This window comes from Temnothorax nylanderi, unplaced genomic scaffold (assembly GCF_030848795.1).
Source record: "Temnothorax nylanderi isolate EJ_2023f unplaced genomic scaffold, tnyl_v1.0 TNYL_tig0006_pilon, whole genome shotgun sequence".
Classification (NCBI taxonomy): Eukaryota; Metazoa; Arthropoda; class Insecta; order Hymenoptera; family Formicidae; genus Temnothorax; species Temnothorax nylanderi.
In genome coordinates, this window is record NW_027249068.1 from 1,087,755 (window position 1) to 1,108,487 (window position 20,733).

The window sequence follows — 20,733 nt, forward strand, 5'->3', positions numbered from 1 at the left end:
AATAAATTCTATCCGTGTTAACAAAATACTCTGTATATACATCACTTGACAAGTCAATTATTAATTTGTCGAGATTTGGTGGAAGTCGCAATAACAATAATATTACAAGACATAACAATCGGTGCATAAAATTATAAATTAAGAATATATGTATATGTATATTAAGATACGTGCGAATAAAAATGTCCTGAAAAATGTGTGCAAGCGTGACATTAATATCGTTGACTTAAATTATACTTTATTAATGTTTTACATGATCAATTATTAATATATTAACATTACTGCGAACGTATGAGAGAAAACTGCCTACAAAAATTCAAACCGATTACGCTGTTACGGAAAAACTGTTTACATACAAATTATCTACACGTTCTACATAAATAACTTTTTTTTTTAATATACATATGGTGAGTCGCATAAAGACGGATGACGTATTACGCAGCGCAGGCTGATTTGCAAAAGTATTTATTAAATGTGTGTTACATCCCCATACATGATTTATTTAATTATAAGTCGTTAATGGCGTTAATACAATCATAATAACATTAAATGTTCACGATATCGTGTCAAATAGAATACTTGAGAAATCGTCGAAATCAAAGTGTGTATCTTGTGTGCTTGAACTCTATAGAAAAAAACTGCCACATCGCGAAATAGGACCGCGAGAGTACATCGGTCTCGGGAAATTCGTATAATGCAGTTGAAAGTTAACTTTGCCTAAATGCACGAGTTACCTGATCGTAAAGCTAATTTTACGGTTTTTACTGATCGTCAACGTTGACCAATGTTGCTTCCATTTTCTTGATTTGAGAAATACATACGGGATTGCCTGCAGAAGAAGTGCAGCGATTAATATAGTCATAGAATAAATTAATCCCTTTCGGAACGAATTACTCCAACGTCTCGAGAACAATCAATATTATTCGGTTTCTTTTGCAAAGATCAGAAAAAAAAAGATACATTCAAACGCAGCATATCCTTGCTATTCGGCCACACAAAAAATTCCACGCAAACAACGGCCGCTATAATTTATATAATATAAGCCGGTTTTAGCTAAGACATCTGCATAAGCCGTTTATTGTGACAAAACTAAGTATATCGAGTATAAAGCCATATTTCAAAACAGTCGTTTTAAATAATATTGGTCTATCTGGTAAAATGGTCGACACATAACGTCGAATGTGATTAAATAAGTAAAACAAAATTAACTAAATCCAATAGGAAAAGACGCAGATCACAAAACAGATATCGTTGCAGAATTTTCGAGAGTATAAAAAAATATACTACTTGGCGGCGAATAATTACTAAACACCTTTCTCGAACAATCCTGTGTATGCATGTATAACATTCGTATAATATTTATGTATATATACAGAGTGCGACAATGATCGAGCGCTTGTTCTGATCAGACAATAAATCACTACTGACAACAATGTTAAAACTCTGGCGCGGACGTTCTGCCAAAACGAGAGCGTCACAAACGCGGTTTCAAAAAAAAAAAAAACAATCCTTTCCTTCGTATAAATAAGATCATTTTGTTCGCTGCGTAAAAAATTTGTGTATAATGCAAATGCATATGTATATACATTATATGTAAATATATACACACATACATTCATAAAATCTTAAAATTATTAAATAGTAGGAGTAAATATCAGTTTGCGGTAGCGCGATGCCGCACTACGATATTTTCGAACGATGAGATTAACAAGCCGCAACGAAACTAACGTGACAATATGATAATAATGAAACCAATACGACAACAATTAAAGTCTTGAGTTATTAAGTTATTATCATATATTTCGTATAAGTATTAAATAAATCAGCGATTGATTTCTTTGATAACTTTGAGAAATTTCCGTTAAGGCTCATCTTGGAAAATACCGCGGCGTCGCATCCTCCGCGCTCGGGGGGGATGAAGAAGAGGGAGAAATTCCGCTCGCGCGCGGGAACTCCTCTCCCTCCGCGCTGAATCGCGCGACGTGACGCGCGTTTGTAACCGGCCCTCGATTTTCGCAGAAGTCGCGTTTAGCAATTTATGCTGCAGCGTAAAACTACGTACGACAGAGGAAAACCCTTATCTAATTTGCTGTGCAAGTAGCAAGTCGACCGCGCAGCCGAAGTCCTACGCGAGCCCCCTCGATATCCGGTGGATCGTCACCTCGCGTTATATACGAACACGAGGCGCCGACATGCCCCCCCCCCCCTCCCTAAATCGAGAAACTTTTTAAAAGCGCTACGGTTTAGCCGTGGCCACGTGAAACGGACCGTTCGAGGATAAAAAGTCGATTGATCAAGCACGACGGGGACCGTACGTTCAGCCTCGATTGCAAAATATATAAAGACGTGATATTTAGCATCGTGCGAAATACGAGACATGGTATCGACATGGATCCGACAGTATGTTGCCCCAAATGGTACGACACATTAGTCCCAGTCTACAATAGGTGTTTTAAGCCCTAAGCCCTAAGAAATTGATCAATCACAGTCAATTATTCTCCTCAAATTCAACTGTGTTTGAGCAATTTCTTAAGGCTTAGGGCTTAAAACACCTATTGTAGACTTACAGATAAATATCACGAAAGCGAGGTGTATCGAACGGAGCCGCATTGTACTTATCGAAATATGTGCGAAGGTCGTGTACGCGGTAAAAATGAGCGGAACGTAAAAAGCAACGGTTTCCTTCCTTCCTGCAATCGTTACTCTAATTATTCAACATCACGTAATTTTTTAATTAATGCAATCCGTCTTAATTGATAAATTCTTCCTCTTAAATATAACCGCGAACTTGGCGCATTTTCTTTTTTTAATCTAAACAAATGTACATCCTTTATCTGTGCAAATTTATCAAAAATTATCAAATTACTTACAAATTAAGTTAATGGAATTTTTTTTTTCTTTCACGATGTTAATTTTTGCGCGGGTCAATAAAATGTTTGATTAAAATATAATGTGTTATCTCGATTCCCGTCGGAATGCATTAACTCGTTTTAAACGACACGTACGATCGACAATTTTTATAGTTTATTACTTGACCTCGGAGTTATATCGGAAGAAAATCGGACCGTTTCTCTCGACATTCGTCCAGTTATCATTGCAATAGTATCTATGCGAGGAGAGACATCCCTTACAACGTTATGACACAGCATTAGAAGGGAAATATATATGTATACGTTTATATGGTGCTTTCTATACCCTACAATCGAAATGATCCAAACATTGAAATTACGTTCGTCGATACGCGACGATCCGGCGAACGTCGGATCGTCCCTGGTTAACGTCTCATTAGCGGAGAACTCGGCGTGTCATGGAAAATGTGAAATACGATCTCGCCTCCGTGAGAAAACGCACGGCGGAATAACGCGGCACAAAGTCAACGAAGGGTGCGATCCACTATAAACGCTTCAAACGCTTCAGAGCGTCGTTTTGTCCTTGTTTAATATTTGTTAAACGACAAGGATGAAATGTTCCCAAGAGCGTTTTGGAGCGCCAAGTGGATCGCACCCAAAGTCACGTATGCCGCTCGGCAGTTTTTTTTTTTTTTTTCCAAGGGAAAAGGCACCGATACTCGTGCTCCCGTAACGCTATTTAACACTTTGAATCCACCGATCCGACACACGTGCGCGACACACGTGGCATCGATTCGACACGCGCCCCTCGCGCGACCGAGAGGGCTGCTCTTTTGTACAATCTGTTATTCCTCCCATCGATTTTTCTCCCCTTCGATACACACGTGTTAACACGTCGCGTGAATCACGCAATTCTGTCAAACCGAGCCGAAAATAATGGGCGAGATATAGTAGCTGCGCCGGATTCAAGGTGCTAAAACGTTCGGCGAAAGTAGGATAAGTACAAAGTGGTTTTGCGCTGATCGCAAAGTCTTCGATCCGCCTATTGATGCTCGTTCTGGTCACCTCGCGCGCATCGCATTCCAGATTTTCTATTACAAAGGTATTGTTTTTTTCTTTCCCTCGCGAGCACGCTGCGTTTCACCGTTGATCACGCGGGGCGCGCAACACGCGCGTGTGTATGTGTGTGTTTGTGTATATGTATCTCGTATAAAGTAATTGACTACCTACTTATCATTAAGAAAAGGTACGTTGTTGTCGGTTTCGCAATTTTTCTTTCCCCTACGTGTGAACACAGCTAGATAGTTTGGAACATTTCAAATGTTGAGCGCCTCTCTCCCTTTCTCTTTCATTTATATAGCATATATACATACATATACTTTTATAGAGAGTATACATGTGCATGTATGTATATATATATATATATATACACTCACACACATGTATATATATGTATGCATATATGCATATATGTGTATATATATTATATATATATATATATATTATGTAAGAATATTAATAAAAGAATATGTCCGAATGCAATATTGCTTCGTTCTACATACATATGCTGTGATATATTTGTGTATATGTATATATAATATCTATATAGACTTTTTCCATATATTCCTATATAACAACAACATAACTCTTCTGAATAAGATTTTAACAAAGTGAACACAAAGTTCCTACGCTAGGGCAGATTACATGCATTTAGCAAACGGTGCTAACTGTAAAACGTGAAAGTTGCAGAATTGTGCTACATATGGGAACGACCCGGTTCACGTCGGCCCCTGTTCGTCGTAACGGAGGCACCGTTTCGCCATATAAATCATCTCGACTTTATCTTCATTATATAAGCTCTCAATTCTCTCGGGACCAGTATGTCATTAAACGTAATCTTTAAATGTCAATCAAATGTCAATGATGGCTTTATTTAACGTTACAACTAATTCGCGTTGGGTAAACGATGGCTACGATTGCAATGTATTCGCCGAGAAAGAAATTAATTCACTTTGCTGAACGTCGACCTCGAGATAAAGTCGACACGAAAGTGCGACACTTCCGTTACGCGAAACAAGGCCGCGGGAAGATAGTACGAGTCATTTGATTAAATGTCTAACGTAGTCTACTTTTATTACGATTCACATCTAGATTAATCTTCATCGCTTATGTATCCGGCAACAGTGATCCCCGTGTGTCGGGCACAGCTATAAATTCTCTACCATGCGATATTAAATATAACATACTCTCCGATTCCCATGATTCTACCGTATTACAGAAAACGATTACTTAAAAATGTGTTATTCCTGCTGTCAGTTAGTGCGAAGTAGGAATGCACCTCGTGCTTCTCAGAGATTTCTTTCATCTCGAAATTACAGATATTCGCAATGTCGCTTGTTTACGTAACAAAAATTGTTCCTTCGAGAAGATTCACATGTTGTTCATTGCACAACGAATATTGCACAATGTTAACAATTAATTGCACATCTCGGACTAGGTCCGTTCGATTTTCGGCGTTTCAGGCCGAGCGCCCAAAACCGAAGAATAATGAGTTATTGATAATGAAATGATTTCATAAGATAGTTTACAGATCTAATTTTTAACCAATTTTGCGATTATTAATTCTCGTCTCATACTCTATGAAAAATTAACGTTGTTAACTTACGAAGATTTCTATTAAGAGACTGACGGATTCAACTTTTTTTAAATATGATGGAGACATAAGCGTATGGAAACTTATTAAACGAAACGTAATAAATTGTACATTTCTATACTATTGACTGTGTGTGCTAATTATAATTCAAGATATATATATACATATAAACGTTTTTATCTGTTATACAAAGATAAGATCATTAACTACGCAGTAACCCTAACTAGCTGTCGCAAAATTAAGTTAAACGTTTAATTCGCAATTAATATACTGTGAACACAATAAAAGTATCTCGAAGGAACAACTGATCTTACAGAGAATAAGTTACATATAAGAATTACATACAGTTTTCGACGTCAACACTTGTCACTAATATATTCACGTACAGTATATATTGTATATATAGCATGTATAAAGATAACACCGTAATGAAAACAAGAAATACGTACGTCTATTGTGTATATAAAGCCAACATATGTATAAGTAAATATATATTATCTATTAATGTCTCATAAATTCTCTATAATATATATGTATATATGTATATATATATATAAAAGGCCGAATGTACATTGACATGACACTGATATTACTATTGCATTGATGTTACATTATGTTTGAATGCGTTAACTCCATGAGAAGCTGAATATATACGCAAACAACGAATATACGCAGAAAACATTTTAAAGTTAAAAATAGCATGTAATTTATACAAGAATAAATTCGGCGTTTGCTCGTTCGCGTCGAACACGACGACAACAACAACTTTTCTAACTGCAACGTGGCAGCGCAATTAATTTTAATATCGGCGTCGATTCGTTAATCCAACAACGGCATTGATCATCGATAAAAAATCTCAATGGCGGCAGTATATCTTTAAATAACAAGTGTCGTGGATCTTCTTTCTCTCCAAGCACATAAATTAATAGAATTAATGCATTCGCGTCACTACCCTCGCATGGAAGGGTAGAACGAATTTGTTTTCACACCTTGTTAGACGATATAATAATATATATATATGTATAAAATCGAATTTATCCAAATCAGTATGTATCAAGATTCTATCGCAATCACGTTTATCACGCAATCACAATCGATTGTAATATATATATATACACACACGAGATGAAAAAGGTAACTTTTTAACACTTCATTTTCAATTCTCGGTTACGATATACAATAGCTAAGATGCAAATAAAACCTACTATAGAGCAAATATTAGTCACATCGGAACAAAACCAGTTGTTTATAGTCCAGTTTATATTAGACTATAATGGGACGAATAACGGGAGTTAATTCCAAGAGTTTTGGGACTTGACACGGACATTTCTTTCGGCGTGAAATAAAGTTCTAAATTCTTTCTGTGCCTTGCTCGACGTATTACTTCTTACAAAAACGTTTTTTTCAATGTAAAGTCACCGTAATCTTTTCAGATTATACAATTATGGGCATAATGGCCGAAGGAGATTCAGGTAAACCCTTAAAAAATACGTGAAGCTACGGCTTAACTTTATCGTTAAACATGAGTGAAAGCGTGTCGTCGTATGCAACGTGATAAAGTGAGTAATGAAATTATAAATTGTGTACTTCATTTCACACCGAAAATATCCGAGTACGTCAAGTTTTAAAACTTTCCATATTATATTCCCATTATTCTTCCCATATTATAAACTATTAACGCTTAAACAAATGGCGTTGCCAATTCGATTATGCAGCTTCAATAACGCATTTGACAACAATAGATGTAACAAAACAGATGTAACAAAGCATATACAATTCACCGATTGGCGACAATTATATGAAGATAAACAGATTCTCTCAATTCCTCGATATATATCGCGCGCACGTTCCGATTAAAATTTAAGTTATTTCAAGAATTGATCGAAGAAATAACTCGTCATGATATGACATCTATCTTCATTTCACGCATGTACTAATGCGTCGTTTACTATTCTATTTAAATTGCCACTAGTCTACCTTTTTTTACAAGCAACCTTGCATCCGGAGTTAAACATCTATTACTCCAATTTATTATTATATATACGTAACATGTAATAATGCAATACTTCTCATAGTCATAAAAAATCGTAAGCCTTAGTTCGAACAAGGTCATTTGTAATTACAGGATGGATAATTTTCGTTACTGAAAAACGCGTTAATAAACCTGTTTCTAATATAAAAATTTACATTTACTACATTACATTCTCTATTTGTATACATAATATGTGTCACGAATACATTTTAATTAAAATCTTTTTAATTAATGACGGATTACAATATAACGGTTTGTCTCGGGCTAAAACAATAATATGCATTTTCTGGAAAACAAGTCGCTTTTTGTCTCAAATTATCCTTTTCTTTTCAAAAAAAAAGAAACAGGTTTCTTAACTGTTTTTTTTAAACGATTTTCTTTATACCTTAAGAGCAGCTTTGGGAGACCAATGGTGGAAACGGGCGGGTCCCGCGGGATAAGAGGGCTGTACCCACTTGTTTCCTCGGTGTCCCATAAAGGGCGGTGGGGAAGGGCCACCGAGGAAATGCGGAGGCATTATATTATACCATGGCTGGCTGATTGGATGTGGGCCGTAACCCATGCTGAAGGAATGGCCGAACCACGAACGATTTCTGTTCAGGTGCAGCCTAGGACTATTCAAGTTGCGCCTCTTACCTGTACCGTTATTGCTATGCTGTTGATTTTGATTAGCGACGCTTAATGGTTTTGATTTCGGCTGTTGTTCCGTGCTTGCGGTTAGAGGGGATTTCTGGAATCGGAATACATCAGAGTTTAATACATTTTAGAGATATCGCGTAGCGCCCGATATCGGATATGGAAAACAAAGAAGATACAGAGGCCAAACAAGTTATAGATAGCAAATGTATGCGGAAATTAATACTTACAGCGACATTTGATTGTTCAATTTGTAAGTCAATAGTCCTTTATGCAACAACTCATGCTGTCCGCCATATCAATAGACTCAGAACGGATGTTTTTTTAAATTATCTATTATGCAAGCGTTTCGCGTAGTTGAAAGTAATTGATTTACAAATTGAAAAATTGAATATCCCCGAGGCTATTAATTTTCTCTATTAAATACATTTATAAAGAATTCTTTCATCTATTCTATTAAAATCTACGTTCACATTTACACGCGTACATTAGGAATTTAATCTGTTTTTATTGTTTTTAATCTATCAGTGCTCACCTGTATCTTGATAGGCCCCACGTGGGCTAGCTTGTTCTCGTTCTCCGCGTTGTCGTTATGCTCGGCTTGGAAAATGGGTACGGTGTTCTCCTTGTCGTCGAATGATGCCAGCGTGCAGTACGATCCCTTGCTCTCTCCGAATCGACAGCAGACCTCGTTGGGATCAACCCACAGCGTTAACTCCACCGGCAGTACCAGATCCTCGTACTTGACACCGGCAGCGTTCGCGGCGGACTCTAGGGTCGCGTCCCGACGATTGTGGCCGTTGACGCGAATGCAACGGTAGCCCTGGCCCTTGAACGGCTTGTCGGGGAACCAGTGGTTCTTGAAGCGTTCCGTCAGCAGTTCGACCAGGCGCCGCTTGAAGCATTCCAATTGATCGGGACTAAATTTTTCGCTTCTTTCGATCAGCTTTACTAAGAACAGTACCGCCGCCCTGATCTCGTTGAGCATTTTGCCGCTGTTGCACACCGGGATTACAGGCCACCTGGACGCACCTCTCGCGATACCACAGTAGCAGGCTCTTGGAAACTAAAGTACCATTCGCCCAAGTCACGGTGGAGCACATAGAGCCCTTCTGCACCGTCGCAACGCTCGAATTCCTCAAGATCTATGTTTCCGGCGTGAATGGTTGGGATCTTGGCTGCACTACTTTGCCACTGCACAATTTTGCTACGTAATCCGCTAATGCTGCTACAATCTGTATGCAAAAACAGAAAAAGAGACGCGTTATTATCGGTATCGCATAACATATCTCGATAACTTTGCCCCGAGATTTTGCAGCTTTTCGCGATTCGGCGTGTCAGATCCAGAGGATAAGCTCAAAGACTTCTCGCTCCAAAGTAAAAGAAGGGTCAAGGGACGACAGGCAGGTTCGCTTCCTGCCGATCGGAGGAATTACTCACGCCGGCAGAAAATACAAACGCGTGAATCGACGTGCGCTTTTAATCGGAAATCGGATTCATCCTCTAGGTCCATCTGGTAAGACTATAGCCAGCGCGCGCTCCACTTTCCAGCATGTCGAAAACACGTTGCGCTTCGAGACGCACATCTCGCGCCACGACGCCTCCGACGCGACGCACAGCCACGTGTCCCGCCGGGCCAGGATCGGCGTGGCCGATGCCGCGCGGCCGACGGCGCCGCTGAGTCATCCGCGCGACTGGTCGCGTCAGCGCGGCGAATCGGGACGCAATATGTTATGCCGTGTCAGGTTACTCGGCGCGACGACGGCGTGGCAGGTTAGGGGATGGCGAGAGCGCGGGGCGACTCGCGTCGCCGATCAGGCGACGCGTTTCCCGACGACGACGACGTCGTCGTCGCGACTCGTCGCCAGTTCACCGTCGCCGTGCCGTCGCGACGCCAGATCGCTGCACGCGTTTGAGCGTAGTGCCCGCGACGTGTGCACCTCGATGCCTCGATCGTCGCCGCGAGCGAACCGCGCGCCCGCGGACCCGCTCGATCGCGTACTCCGTGCCCGAGACGACGGCGACGGCGACGGCGACGGCGGAGTCCGCCGCCGTCGCGACGCGAATCCGATAGCGACGTTAAAACTGATCTTACGGGATCGGCGACGGAGATTCGTCGTTGCGTTGCCAGCGGAGCCACCACGTCCTCTCTTTCTCTACAAATAAACGTACTCGACCCAACACGTGTTACGTTGCACCCGTGGTCACGGAGCATATATTCCCGACGTAGACGTCCGTCCCTCGCAGCCGCTTGTCCACAAATAAACGAGTCACGCACAGCGGACCGCGAGCTAGCCTTCGCTCGGCGTCGCTTATCTCTCCTAGATTTTCGTGCGGGCATGAATGATGACGTTGAAATTTCAAACACGTGCCCTTAGGACACGTGTATATGTATGGATATTCCCCCCCCCCCCTCAGAGTCCTGTGGGCCTGTAGGGTCTGTTTTCTATTGCTAAAACTGATCCAACTTTTCAATGGTTTTTTTGACGCATTGATTGGCTATCAGAACGGAGAAGGGGAGTGTCCAGAAATATCTATATGTCTGTATTCCAAAATCTACATTCAGTAGCTATAACCAACACGAAACAAAAATTCAAATTTCAAAAGAGAGGCTTTATTAATAAATAATACTTTTAGACATACGTGTCTAAAGACATCTAAAGACGTCTTTTTGACATGCGCGCTGTCTGGGTTCTGGGACTACGGGATAGGGACTTCCAGAATTTCTGGAAACTCGAGAACTTCTCTATCCTGTAGCCAATCGACACGCCTAAAAAATTGTTTTACAAATGAAATATAGTATTAGATTAGATAAATACAGAAAACGCGACAGAGCCAATTCCTTTTCTGTTGGCCAACCAAAGAACCAATCGGCGTGGTAAATTGTACGGATCCTTTAAGAAATTCGCCAGCGTTGCGTAGATATAAATCCCATTGTTTTGCTCCGAACTTCTTACGGCGTAGCTCAGCTGACGAAGCCAGAAGCGCACGTGGTTGGGACTGGCCTCTGACTGTCGCCGCATCTGTATCTCCGCAAGATGTTGAACATGCACAGAAGCGAACCTAACATTTTAATAACAGGTACATGATAACATACATATTACAGTTATTTAATATAAATTCTGAATATCCTTTGAGAGAGAGAGAATTGTCGAATCGTTTTTCAGGCACACCTGGCGTGGGCAAGAGTATGATGTCGAGCATGTTGTCGCAGAGAACTGGACTGGAGTGGCTGGATGTCAGTAAAATTGCCATCGAGAATGAGTGCCTGGAGGAGTACGACGAGGAGTACCAATGCAGCGTGTTGGACGAGAGGAAGGTAATTTCTTACATCTCGTTATATCACGAAGTTTGGTTGAAATAAAATTATATTGATATTACTACCTATATTTTCACATCTCAAACGTACAGAAATCTTTGTGTAATATCGTGTTCCAGTTACTGAACAGTATGAAAGGTCCTATGAGCGAAGGAGGAAAAATTGTCGACTATCACAGTGCCGATTTCTTCCCCGAAAGATGGATCGACATCGTATTCGTGCTCAGAACGGACAACACTATCTTGTACGACCGTCTCAAGGACAGGGGTTACTGCGGGAAGAAACTGGAGGACAATATAGACTGCGAGATTTTTCAAATTATTCTTGAAGAGGCGAGGGAATACTACAGGGAAGAGATAGTGCACGAGCTAACGAACGATACTCCAGATCAGATGATGGATAATGTAAATAGAATATGTCAGTGGCTGGAGCAATGGAAAATAGATAATCAGCAAACGTAAGGAAAATGTATCAAGTTTCCCTCTCAGTCCAACTTTTATCCTCTTGCTTTATACTTACATTATCTAGATTAAGCTTGTTAAATTTATATTACGTATGAACTTATTTAGATTTCATTGATTTGTTACAAATAAATCAAGTTGACGCGATAAAATGAGAGATTGTACGTATATACAAGTTTTAAGATCCACTCAACACAAATCTGTACATATGTTATAACATATATATATATACAGTACAAAAACTTATATTTTTTACATTTTATATAGCGAGCGAAGATATTAAAATGTTTCGTGTAGAATATTTGTATTTTGCAGAAACTGTAATGTATTTATTCTACTATACCTAAGTCATGCTTCAGCTTCTTTAACCTGTTATCTACAGTATCGTAATACTTCATTTTTATTAAAATCTTCGTTGCCGTGTCAATATCTTCTTTACTGAACGCCTCTGCCACTTGCCTGAAAAAACGAATCGAAAAGAATGAACATTAAACACTGAAAACGATTTTGATGTAGATTTGATGTAGATTAAAGCTACCCAAAAATGGAGATTACTTTGACATTGTGTCGAGCAGTTCCCTGGATTCTTTGGCCAGTTTCAAGATCTTATCTTTGTCCTCTATCGCATTTTCTATCTCTTCGTTACGTTCCATAATCTCCATGAGAAATTTTGCATTCAAACTGGTAGTACCTTCTGGTATTGATATACCTTTTAATTGTAACATATATAATCCTCTTTTTAATGGATGCGCCAACGTACTGTAAGCCTTATTTATTAGAGACGACAACTTCTCTGAGATTTGCCTTTCTTTCTATCGACAGTTAAAACAAATTTTACTTACAGATAAGAAAGGAGAATTTTGATTATACAATAAATTATAAAAAGCTTCCGAGAGAAGATCGTCCAGGCTTGTTCCACGAACGCTTACCTCGGATTTGTTGCCAAACTTATCGGGGTGCAAAGTTTTTTGCAGCTCCCTGTACTTTTGATGAATCTCCTCATTCGCCACGTTGTATTCCCTTTTGATTCCCATGATATCGAAATAGTTCAAGTTCTCCGGCCATTCCTGCAACACCTTGCACTTTGAGCAGAACAGCTCGGACCTGTACATGTAGTCGCAATTCCAACATTTAGGTGGGCTGTCGCTGCAGAATCGCAAGGACCCCAAAGGCAGGGTAGGGTGAACTGTAGCCCTCGACGACGCTTGATGCGAGTACAGCTTACAGTGCTGCTTAACCGGACTCACCGCCACCGCGGACTTTCTAATGACTCTCGCCAAGAACATTTCTCCCCCAGGATGATCTTATAATCCTAAAAAGAGAAAAATAATTTTCTTAAAAATGCAACACGTTCACGACGTCCACAGAGTTTTGTATTTTATGCCGCAAACTGCAAGTCTCTCTTGTCACTTTTCGAATGAAACAATTGAACATATGCATATGTAATTCAAACAGATCAACTCTGCGAAACGAGAGGTAAAGAAAATTGATGATGTTACAAACTAATTACGCGTTTCGGCACTTAATTGAAAACTAAATGCAGAGTGACTTTCATAAATTTCATTCTATGCAAGACAAAGTTAGCTCGTAAAAAAAGAAAGCGAAAGAATTCCTTCAATATCTTCCCTTATATCATTTATCTTCCACGACAGACTTACATCTAATGATCTAATCTGACACTCATGCTAACTCAACAATTCCATCCTAACCTGTCTAGCACACACACACACACGCACACAAACACACACATGCTTTATTACGTATCCTACCAGAGCTCCGTTTCCGTGTCTCCTTTCTTACTTTTTTTACAAGAGGCTCGTGTAACATATACAAATATTATTGTCACGTCGGCAGATACGCGCCGGATCGAGCGATCTTGATCGGGGTCATTCCCGTCGCTCGATCACTGCTACGAATCACGAACAAATTCCGCGACAGCTGGATTCCCAGCTACTCCGAATTCCCACTTGCTTTTTCGACGAGAGAAACGTCAAACAACGTCAAACGGCACCTGGCACGCTTCACGGAGACCGAGCTTAAGTTCCTTCGTTGGAGAGGAAAAGAGGTAGTGCAGGCGGAAAGAAAGCGACGGGAGGCGACGTAAAGGTGCCCATTCGCGATCAACGATGTTGCACAACGGGCAATATTGCACAATATATGATTGATCGTGAATGGGGCCCCTTGACGCTTATATGACCGAACCTCGTTTTATCTCGCAGATGCGGAACACCCGGAGGAGTAACTGGGACAACGAAATGATCAACTCGCGCGTCCCCCTCGTCGGCTGACGCGCGTCATGCACGATACAAATGATACAGTTATCGCGCGCTACGTGCACGAGCTGTTGCCCGAGGCGGTGCTCGAATTTCGCGACTTCCGCCCCGATAAGGCGCTATCGGGCCGTATCGGCGCGCGATGACACTGGCCGTTTCTTGGTTAGCTCGAGTACGCACGGATTAGCGAGCGACCCGGCCCACGGCGATCCTCGGCCACGTCCCTGACCCGCGGCGCAGCGTCCCCCGACTCGACGTCGCGGGATTATGAATTCGACCGAGAATCGCGGTCACGAGGGCGACACAGCTGGCGGAATTTGACGAGAGCTACAAGTCGTCGACGAGTCTCCCCTTCGAGATCTCTGGGTCCAGGCAGGTCCAGGGATCGGGATAGGAAAAGCGACAGAATGGGGGACTACCGGCAGCAGTTGGGCTACCTGATCAAGTGGCTGGGCACCTTTGACCTTCAAGCGCCGCATAGCTCCGCGGAGGAGATAAGCGACGGGGTCGCCTTGGCGGAGGCCCTGGCCAAGATCGCGCCGGAGTGGTTCACCGCGGTGTGGAAGGCGAAGATCAAGACCGACGTGGGCACCAACTGGCGCCTGAGGGTCAGCAACATGAAGAAGATCGTGGAGGCGGTGATGGAGTACTACGTGGAGTGCCTGAACCAACAGTTGTCCGGCTACGCCAAGCCGGACGCGAGCAAGATCGGCGAGCACTGCGACAACGACGAGCTGCGCCGGCTGCTGCAGCTGATCCTTGGCTGCGCGGTCAACTGCGACCAGAAGCAGCAGTACATCACCAGGATAATGGATATGGAGGAGACGGTGCAGCAGGCGATAATGCAGAGTATCCAGGAGCTGAACTTCGAGTCCCTGGTAGACGTGGCGGACGGCGCACAGCAGAGGCTCTACGCCGAGCTTCAGGCGACGGCGGACATGAAGGACCAGCTGGCGCAAAGGTGTCACGAGCTCGATCAGCAGCTCTCTCTGTTGCAGGAGGAGAAGGCCGCGTTGATCACGGAGAATAAGAAACTCCAGGAGCGGCTGGACGAGTTTGAGAATCCGGAGGAGTCCGGATCTATCCTCAAGTATTCCGGGCTGCGGAAGCAGGTGGAAGAGTTGAAGGATGAGCTGTTCAAGATGGAGACGTCCAGAGATGATTATAGATTAAAGGTAGAACTGTTGGAGAAGGAGGTGTTGGAGCTGCAGTCGAGGCAGGAGGATCTACAAAAGGCGGCCGACGAGGCGAACCACCTGAAGGACGAGGTGGACGCCTTGAGGGAAAATACGGACAAGGTAGCAAAGTACGAAATCACGATAGAGTCGTACAAGAAGAAGATGGAGGACATGAGTGACCTTAAGAGGCAATTGAAGATCCTGGAGGATAAGAACGTCGAGTATTTGCAAGCTAAATTGGACTACGAGGAAGAAGCGAAGCGCACGACGATGCTGCGCGGTCATCTGGAGGTATGTAAGCAACAGCTCGCGGAAGTCCATCACAGGCTAGACGAACAAAGCAACAAGAACGATCGGCTGGAGTTCGAGGGCAAGAAAATGGAAGCGAAGTTGGGCGCCCTGCAGAGGGAGAGGGATCGGCTGATCATCGAGAGAGACGCCCTGAAAGAGACGAACGAGGAGTTGAAGTGCACGCAACTGCAAGCCGCCGAGAACATGGCGAAACCCAGTGCCGACAGTACCGGAGTCTCCGCGACGGAAATGATCCCGCTTGAGGTCAAAGAGAAGCTACTCTGTCTGCAGCTGGAGAATAAGATGATGAAGATGAAGCTGACCGGCAACGAGGACAAGCTGCCGAGTGTGCAAGCGTTAATCGAGGACTCCGAGGAGCGTCTCAACACGCTGCGAGGTCAAAATCGCAAGGCGAATCAAAGGATAATGGAGTTGGAAACCAAATTAGAGGAAGCCATGGGCACTCAGGTTGGCGGCGACAGCAAGAGCGACAACGTGGGCTTGAATCAGAAGATGTCGCAGCTGCAGGACGAACTGCGAAAAGCGCAAACCGACAAGGAACGATTGACTCTGCAGCTCGAGGAGCGCGAGAGCGCTCTGCAGACTCAGAAGCAGAAGGCCTTCGCTCTTCAGGAGAAGCTCACGCGGAAGGAATACGAGAACGCCGCGCTCGAGGAACGTTACAAGAAGTACATTGAGAAGGCCAAGAGTGTCATAAAGAGCCTCGACCCGAAGCAGAGCAACTCTTCGCCGAGCGAGGTCGCCGTGCTGCGCAACCAACTGGTGGAGCAGCGCAAGATGTACGAGGACATGGAGCGGTCTATGAAGGAGTCCAGGTTGCTGCGAGAGATGGAGGAGAAGCTGATGGTGACAGCCTTTCATAGACTAGGTCTGAACTGTCATAAAGAAGTGATGGATCAGCGCCTTGCGGCGCTTAGTTCGGGACAGGGTCAATCTTTTCTAGCCAGACAGAGGCAACCCTCGACGAGACGTTATCCGCCTTATAACTCGAAATAAGGACACGCGCAAAAGCAAGTTGATTTGACGTAATTAAGTATTATTGCAGGATGAAGTGGTAAATGATCATTTGAGGTAATGTTGTTAACAGCGCGATAAATGTGATGCTGCACGTCCCATACTTGAATTCGTGAACTTAACAATCATAGATTTATTCAACGACGATGACTGCCGAGTCAATATTCAGTGTCATTAACTTGTAACATAATATTAAGACGTCACATTTATCTCCCTGTTACGATTATCTCGATTGATTATATTTCTTTCGATATAGATACAATTGAACAAAACTGAAACATCTCTACTTTCTAATAAGTAAAAAATTGATTTTTTACGAAATTGATTTCTTATCGAATCAATACATAAAAACTGTGCTTACAAACTGTTAACAAATATATAAGAGTCCCTTTAACCATTTTTATATGTCTAACTAGCCAATTTTTTGTCTTCCTGTGAAATCATCAAACGCAAATATAATTCTAACATTCAGTTCTATGATCCACATTTTTATCCAAATGACGATTTTCTAGCTATTAGAGATGTGCCAATACATATGTTCCTATATCTTTAATGAGTATATAAAAAAAAAATAATCGCACGATATCTCTAACAGTTAGAAAAGCAGACTAAATGTATATTTCTTGTACATTTCAAAAAATTGTATCTATATCGTAAATGTTTACCATATTTACTTTATCTTAATCAGGCTCAATATAAGAGATACATATTGAATAAATTGTAAATAAGATTATATATAGATATTGGGATACTTTTGCTTCGCGATAGGCTAAATATTGTGCAAGGTGTTGAGTATTCTGTAATATGAACAAATTTTATCCCATATAGTGATATTTTAAATCATGCTGACGAAGAACAACTATAGACTTGAAAAATATTGTGTACATCTTATTTCGATAGAGTGATTGACGCTAAGTGTACATTCATAAACATTGTTATTTGCTTTGTGCAACAACACATGATGAAACAAGTTATTGTAAATAATGTATAGGCCGTTCTATACACACTTCTCGAATTCGAAAAATGATCTATATATATATAAAGTACATATTGCAACGTAAAGAACTTATTCGTATATTTATATCTTTATAGCCACGCGCGTTAATATTATGACTAACATTATTTATTTGATATACATATAATTTATGTTATCGCTATTATATTTGTTTTACAATTCTCCAATGCACATGGCAATCGGAAAACCGATGTATGGAATGTACATACAGAGATAAATAAATACATAAATGCTCTATAATATATAACACTTTATGGAAGCGAATTTTATCATCTACATACAATTATGATTAGGACGTTTCAGAAAACAAATATCTCATTGTAATAGAATACCGATACTTGCTGAAATTGTTACAATTCATTATTAAATTTTTATTGGCAAGATTGATTGATAAATTACTTAATTATACATGTCTTATACGTATTTTATAAGCTCTCCTAATGATCTAATTTCTTCATAAGAATGAATCTATTTTACATGTCATGTTTATATGAGAGAAAAATGAAAAGGATTCTGTACAAGTAAAAATTTCAGTAATTGTTTTCATTGTTCAAGCATTTCAATATTAGGTCTTGCTCACTTTACATATATTAAAGATTTAATTATTCTTTTAATCATTTCTTGTTTTCTAAAACATCTTATGTAGCTGGAAGTACCTGTAGCTATCTCCCTGAGTTTATGGTATTATAAATAGAACAAATATTTGTATAAATTTTAACATTAGTTTTCATATATGATTTGTTTAATCGCTTGACTAGTTCTTATATATAAATTTATATATGTGTACATATACACACACAACTTTTATATATACATATGTATATGTATAAATTTATTATCAATTTAATTTTGTTGATGCAGACGAGACATAATACAATTTAATTGCTGTAATAATTTGGTAGACATATATTCACGAAATAGAATAAAATTGCCTGAGGCAAAAGTGATAAACTATACCGTAGTGGAAAGTTAATTTGAAGCAAAATACATGCGATAGGTTTTCAGCATATTTTACTGATTATACTTACTGGAATAGCGTTCATTTGTTTCTAGGACTGAACTGTCGATAGATATATATTTTTAATCATAATGTCGCGTTCATGATGCAACTTATCGACATACATGGATACTCTACTATTATGCACGATTGGTTTCGAATTCTTCCTAAATTTTTGTAAGTCAGGATAACATCTCTGATAATAAAAGACTGCACCGAGAAAATGCCATATACTGAATTCAGGCCACAATACATCGGTAAAGTAGACGCAGGAGTCAGCAATCTAAACAAGAAATTAGGTAAAATTATTTTAGATGCTTGATTGTATGTTATTTTAGATTCTGCTTCGATAAGTTACAGAAGAAGAAATATATTCAAGTCACAAAAAATAAAATACGTCTTCTTACTTGCCACAAGAGGTAATCGCTTAATCGAGTCTCTCCGGAAGTACGAATTAATAAATCTGGATTTGGAGACTTGTAAGTGTACAAACAGTCGGCAATCAGGTCTTCATTAATATCTTCTGGTAAAATATCAGTATGCTTTACACCCTTTACTATATCTTTAATTGTATGAGTAATTTCATCCCTTGCTGCAGATATTTAAAAAATAAAAAATTGTGTTTTAAATTATATGTACATATTTTTTATAATTTATTACTTTACACTGTATATAACACATTACTTTACATTATATATATATATTTAACATTAGAAAGTAATGTAACTTTTCATCCACAGCTAGTATATAAAATATAACATCGAGTGTGAATATAAATATGGTTTACGGTGACCGTACTTACATGTATAACAAAAAGCAAGATTTAAAAATGCTTTGTTATTGTCCTTAGTGAGGACCATAGCTTCAGCTATCAGTTTGCATAAATCTTCTGGAAGCAAGGACAAATTGCCAATCACGCGAATGCACACTCCAACTTCCATTAATTTATCCCTGGAAATTTTTTACATTTGTAACAGCAAGATCTATACAACTGCGATGCAAAGTAATGCCCGATTTGAAATGTCATGCATACTTCTCTTCTAGGAGACGCTTGAACTTCTGCCTGGCAAGGTCCATGAGCTCATCGACTTCCTCTTTGCTGCGCTTAAAGTTCTCTATGCTAAAAGCATAAACTGTGACCTCTCGAATGCCAAGATCCATGCACCAATTCAACGTCTCGGTCATTTTTTCAAATCTGTCATAAATAAAACACAAGATATTAGACGAACATAATGCAGACTAACATATCTGCGAACTCTCTTCAAACATACATACCCCTGCGAGTGTCCCTCTCTTTTCACTATATTACGTTTGTTCGCATAACGTCTGTTACCATCCATGATAAACGCCACATGCCTAGGTACCTGGCCGGTTTTTATGATCTTCAGAGCCAGGAGTTGAAACCAGTTCAAAGTGCGTTCCCTTACCCACGACATCGTACTCCGAATTTTATGTACGGGCGTGTAAAATGCACCGAAAGATGTACCGCCTTCGACTGACTCTTCGTCGAACGCTTCTATCAGACTCGACCGTCTAGTAGTCAGTGCTTGTCGACGAACATGACAATGTGCAGGGCTTGTTGAGACGATAACGACGATATCAGCTGCCAGTCATGGTTTAACCTTCGTACCGCAACTAAAAAAAACTACTTGCGACGCGGCTACCGCGTCGTTTCCATAATCATCCTAATTATCTATCTTATCTACGCATTCGGACGCGTTACATCGACGGTGTATCGGGTTATCCTTGAGGTGTCTTCGGTACCTCCTAACTGCTCCTAACGGAATGCTGACGAAATGCCAAACGCAGTTTACTCGTGCGAGCAGCGAGCTCTCTGTCTCTTTCTTTTTCTCCCTTTTTGTCTTCATCTAACGCGAGCCGGAGCGCCCGGAGCCGTTATCGCGACGATTCCGACCATTTCTCTCGCGCTGTCGAATCGAACATCTATGATCGTCAGCAACGATCAGCGTCGTTCTCGTTCTCGTTAATATTCG

The 20,733-nt window shown here is 40.7% G+C and overlaps 5 protein-coding genes across 9 annotated transcripts; 2 read left to right on the forward strand and 3 right to left on the reverse strand.

Moving 5' to 3' along the window:
* Nucleotides 1-216: 216 nt before the first annotated feature.
* On the reverse strand, nucleotides 217-10,439 carry LOC139777833 (uncharacterized). 3 transcript variants are annotated; one of them, XM_071715490.1, is made up of 3 exons: nucleotides 10,343-10,439; nucleotides 8,706-9,405; nucleotides 217-8,264 (listed from the first exon to the last, which is right to left on the reverse strand). In XM_071715490.1, the coding sequence occupies exons 2-3, from the start codon at nucleotides 9,156-9,158 to the stop codon at nucleotides 7,914-7,916; spliced, it is 804 nt and encodes a 267-aa protein (XP_071571591.1). In that variant the 5' UTR covers nucleotides 9,159-9,405; nucleotides 10,343-10,439; the 3' UTR covers nucleotides 217-7,913. The 3 variants fall into 3 exon arrangements, with proteins under 3 accessions (XP_071571591.1, XP_071571575.1, XP_071571583.1); XM_071715474.1 differs by having other exon boundaries at nucleotides 10,266-10,426; XM_071715482.1 differs by lacking the exon at nucleotides 10,343-10,439 and adding an exon at nucleotides 9,611-10,076.
* Nucleotides 10,440-10,977: 538 nt separating this feature from the next.
* Nucleotides 10,978-12,377, forward strand: Ak6 (adenylate kinase isoenzyme 6). Its single transcript, XM_071715645.1, has 3 exons — nucleotides 10,978-11,251; nucleotides 11,338-11,489; nucleotides 11,609-12,377. The coding sequence occupies exons 1-3, from the start codon at nucleotides 11,209-11,211 to the stop codon at nucleotides 11,948-11,950; spliced, it is 537 nt and encodes a 178-aa protein (XP_071571746.1). The 5' UTR covers nucleotides 10,978-11,208; the 3' UTR covers nucleotides 11,951-12,377.
* Nucleotides 11,966-14,292, reverse strand: Hsc20 (iron-sulfur cluster co-chaperone protein HscB-like protein, mitochondrial). Of its 3 annotated transcripts, none has more exons than XM_071715631.1 (4): nucleotides 14,153-14,292; nucleotides 12,880-13,262; nucleotides 12,506-12,762; nucleotides 11,966-12,409 (listed from the first exon to the last, which is right to left on the reverse strand). In XM_071715631.1, the coding sequence occupies exons 2-4, from the start codon at nucleotides 13,234-13,236 to the stop codon at nucleotides 12,280-12,282; spliced, it is 744 nt and encodes a 247-aa protein (XP_071571732.1). In that variant the 5' UTR covers nucleotides 13,237-13,262; nucleotides 14,153-14,292; the 3' UTR covers nucleotides 11,966-12,279. The 3 variants fall into 3 exon arrangements, with proteins under 3 accessions (XP_071571732.1, XP_071571714.1, XP_071571724.1); XM_071715613.1 differs by lacking the exon at nucleotides 14,153-14,292 and adding an exon at nucleotides 13,720-13,861; XM_071715623.1 differs by lacking the exon at nucleotides 14,153-14,292 and adding an exon at nucleotides 13,609-13,676.
* A 242-nt stretch (nucleotides 14,293-14,534) lies between these two features.
* Nucleotides 14,535-17,989, forward strand: Hook (hook microtubule tethering protein). Its single transcript, XM_071715579.1, has one exon. It carries the CDS (start codon nucleotides 14,631-14,633, stop codon nucleotides 16,707-16,709), a length of 2,079 nt encoding a protein of 692 aa, XP_071571680.1. The 5' UTR covers nucleotides 14,535-14,630; the 3' UTR covers nucleotides 16,710-17,989.
* Dhdds (Dehydrodolichyl diphosphate synthase subunit) lies at nucleotides 17,973-20,723 on the reverse strand. Its single transcript, XM_071715602.1, has 5 exons — nucleotides 20,015-20,723; nucleotides 19,773-19,934; nucleotides 19,542-19,690; nucleotides 19,147-19,331; nucleotides 17,973-19,022 (listed from the first exon to the last, which is right to left on the reverse strand). Exons 1-5 carry the CDS (start codon nucleotides 20,173-20,175, stop codon nucleotides 18,792-18,794), a joined length of 888 nt encoding a protein of 295 aa, XP_071571703.1. The 5' UTR covers nucleotides 20,176-20,723; the 3' UTR covers nucleotides 17,973-18,791.
* Between the last annotated feature and the right edge of the window lie 10 nt (nucleotides 20,724-20,733).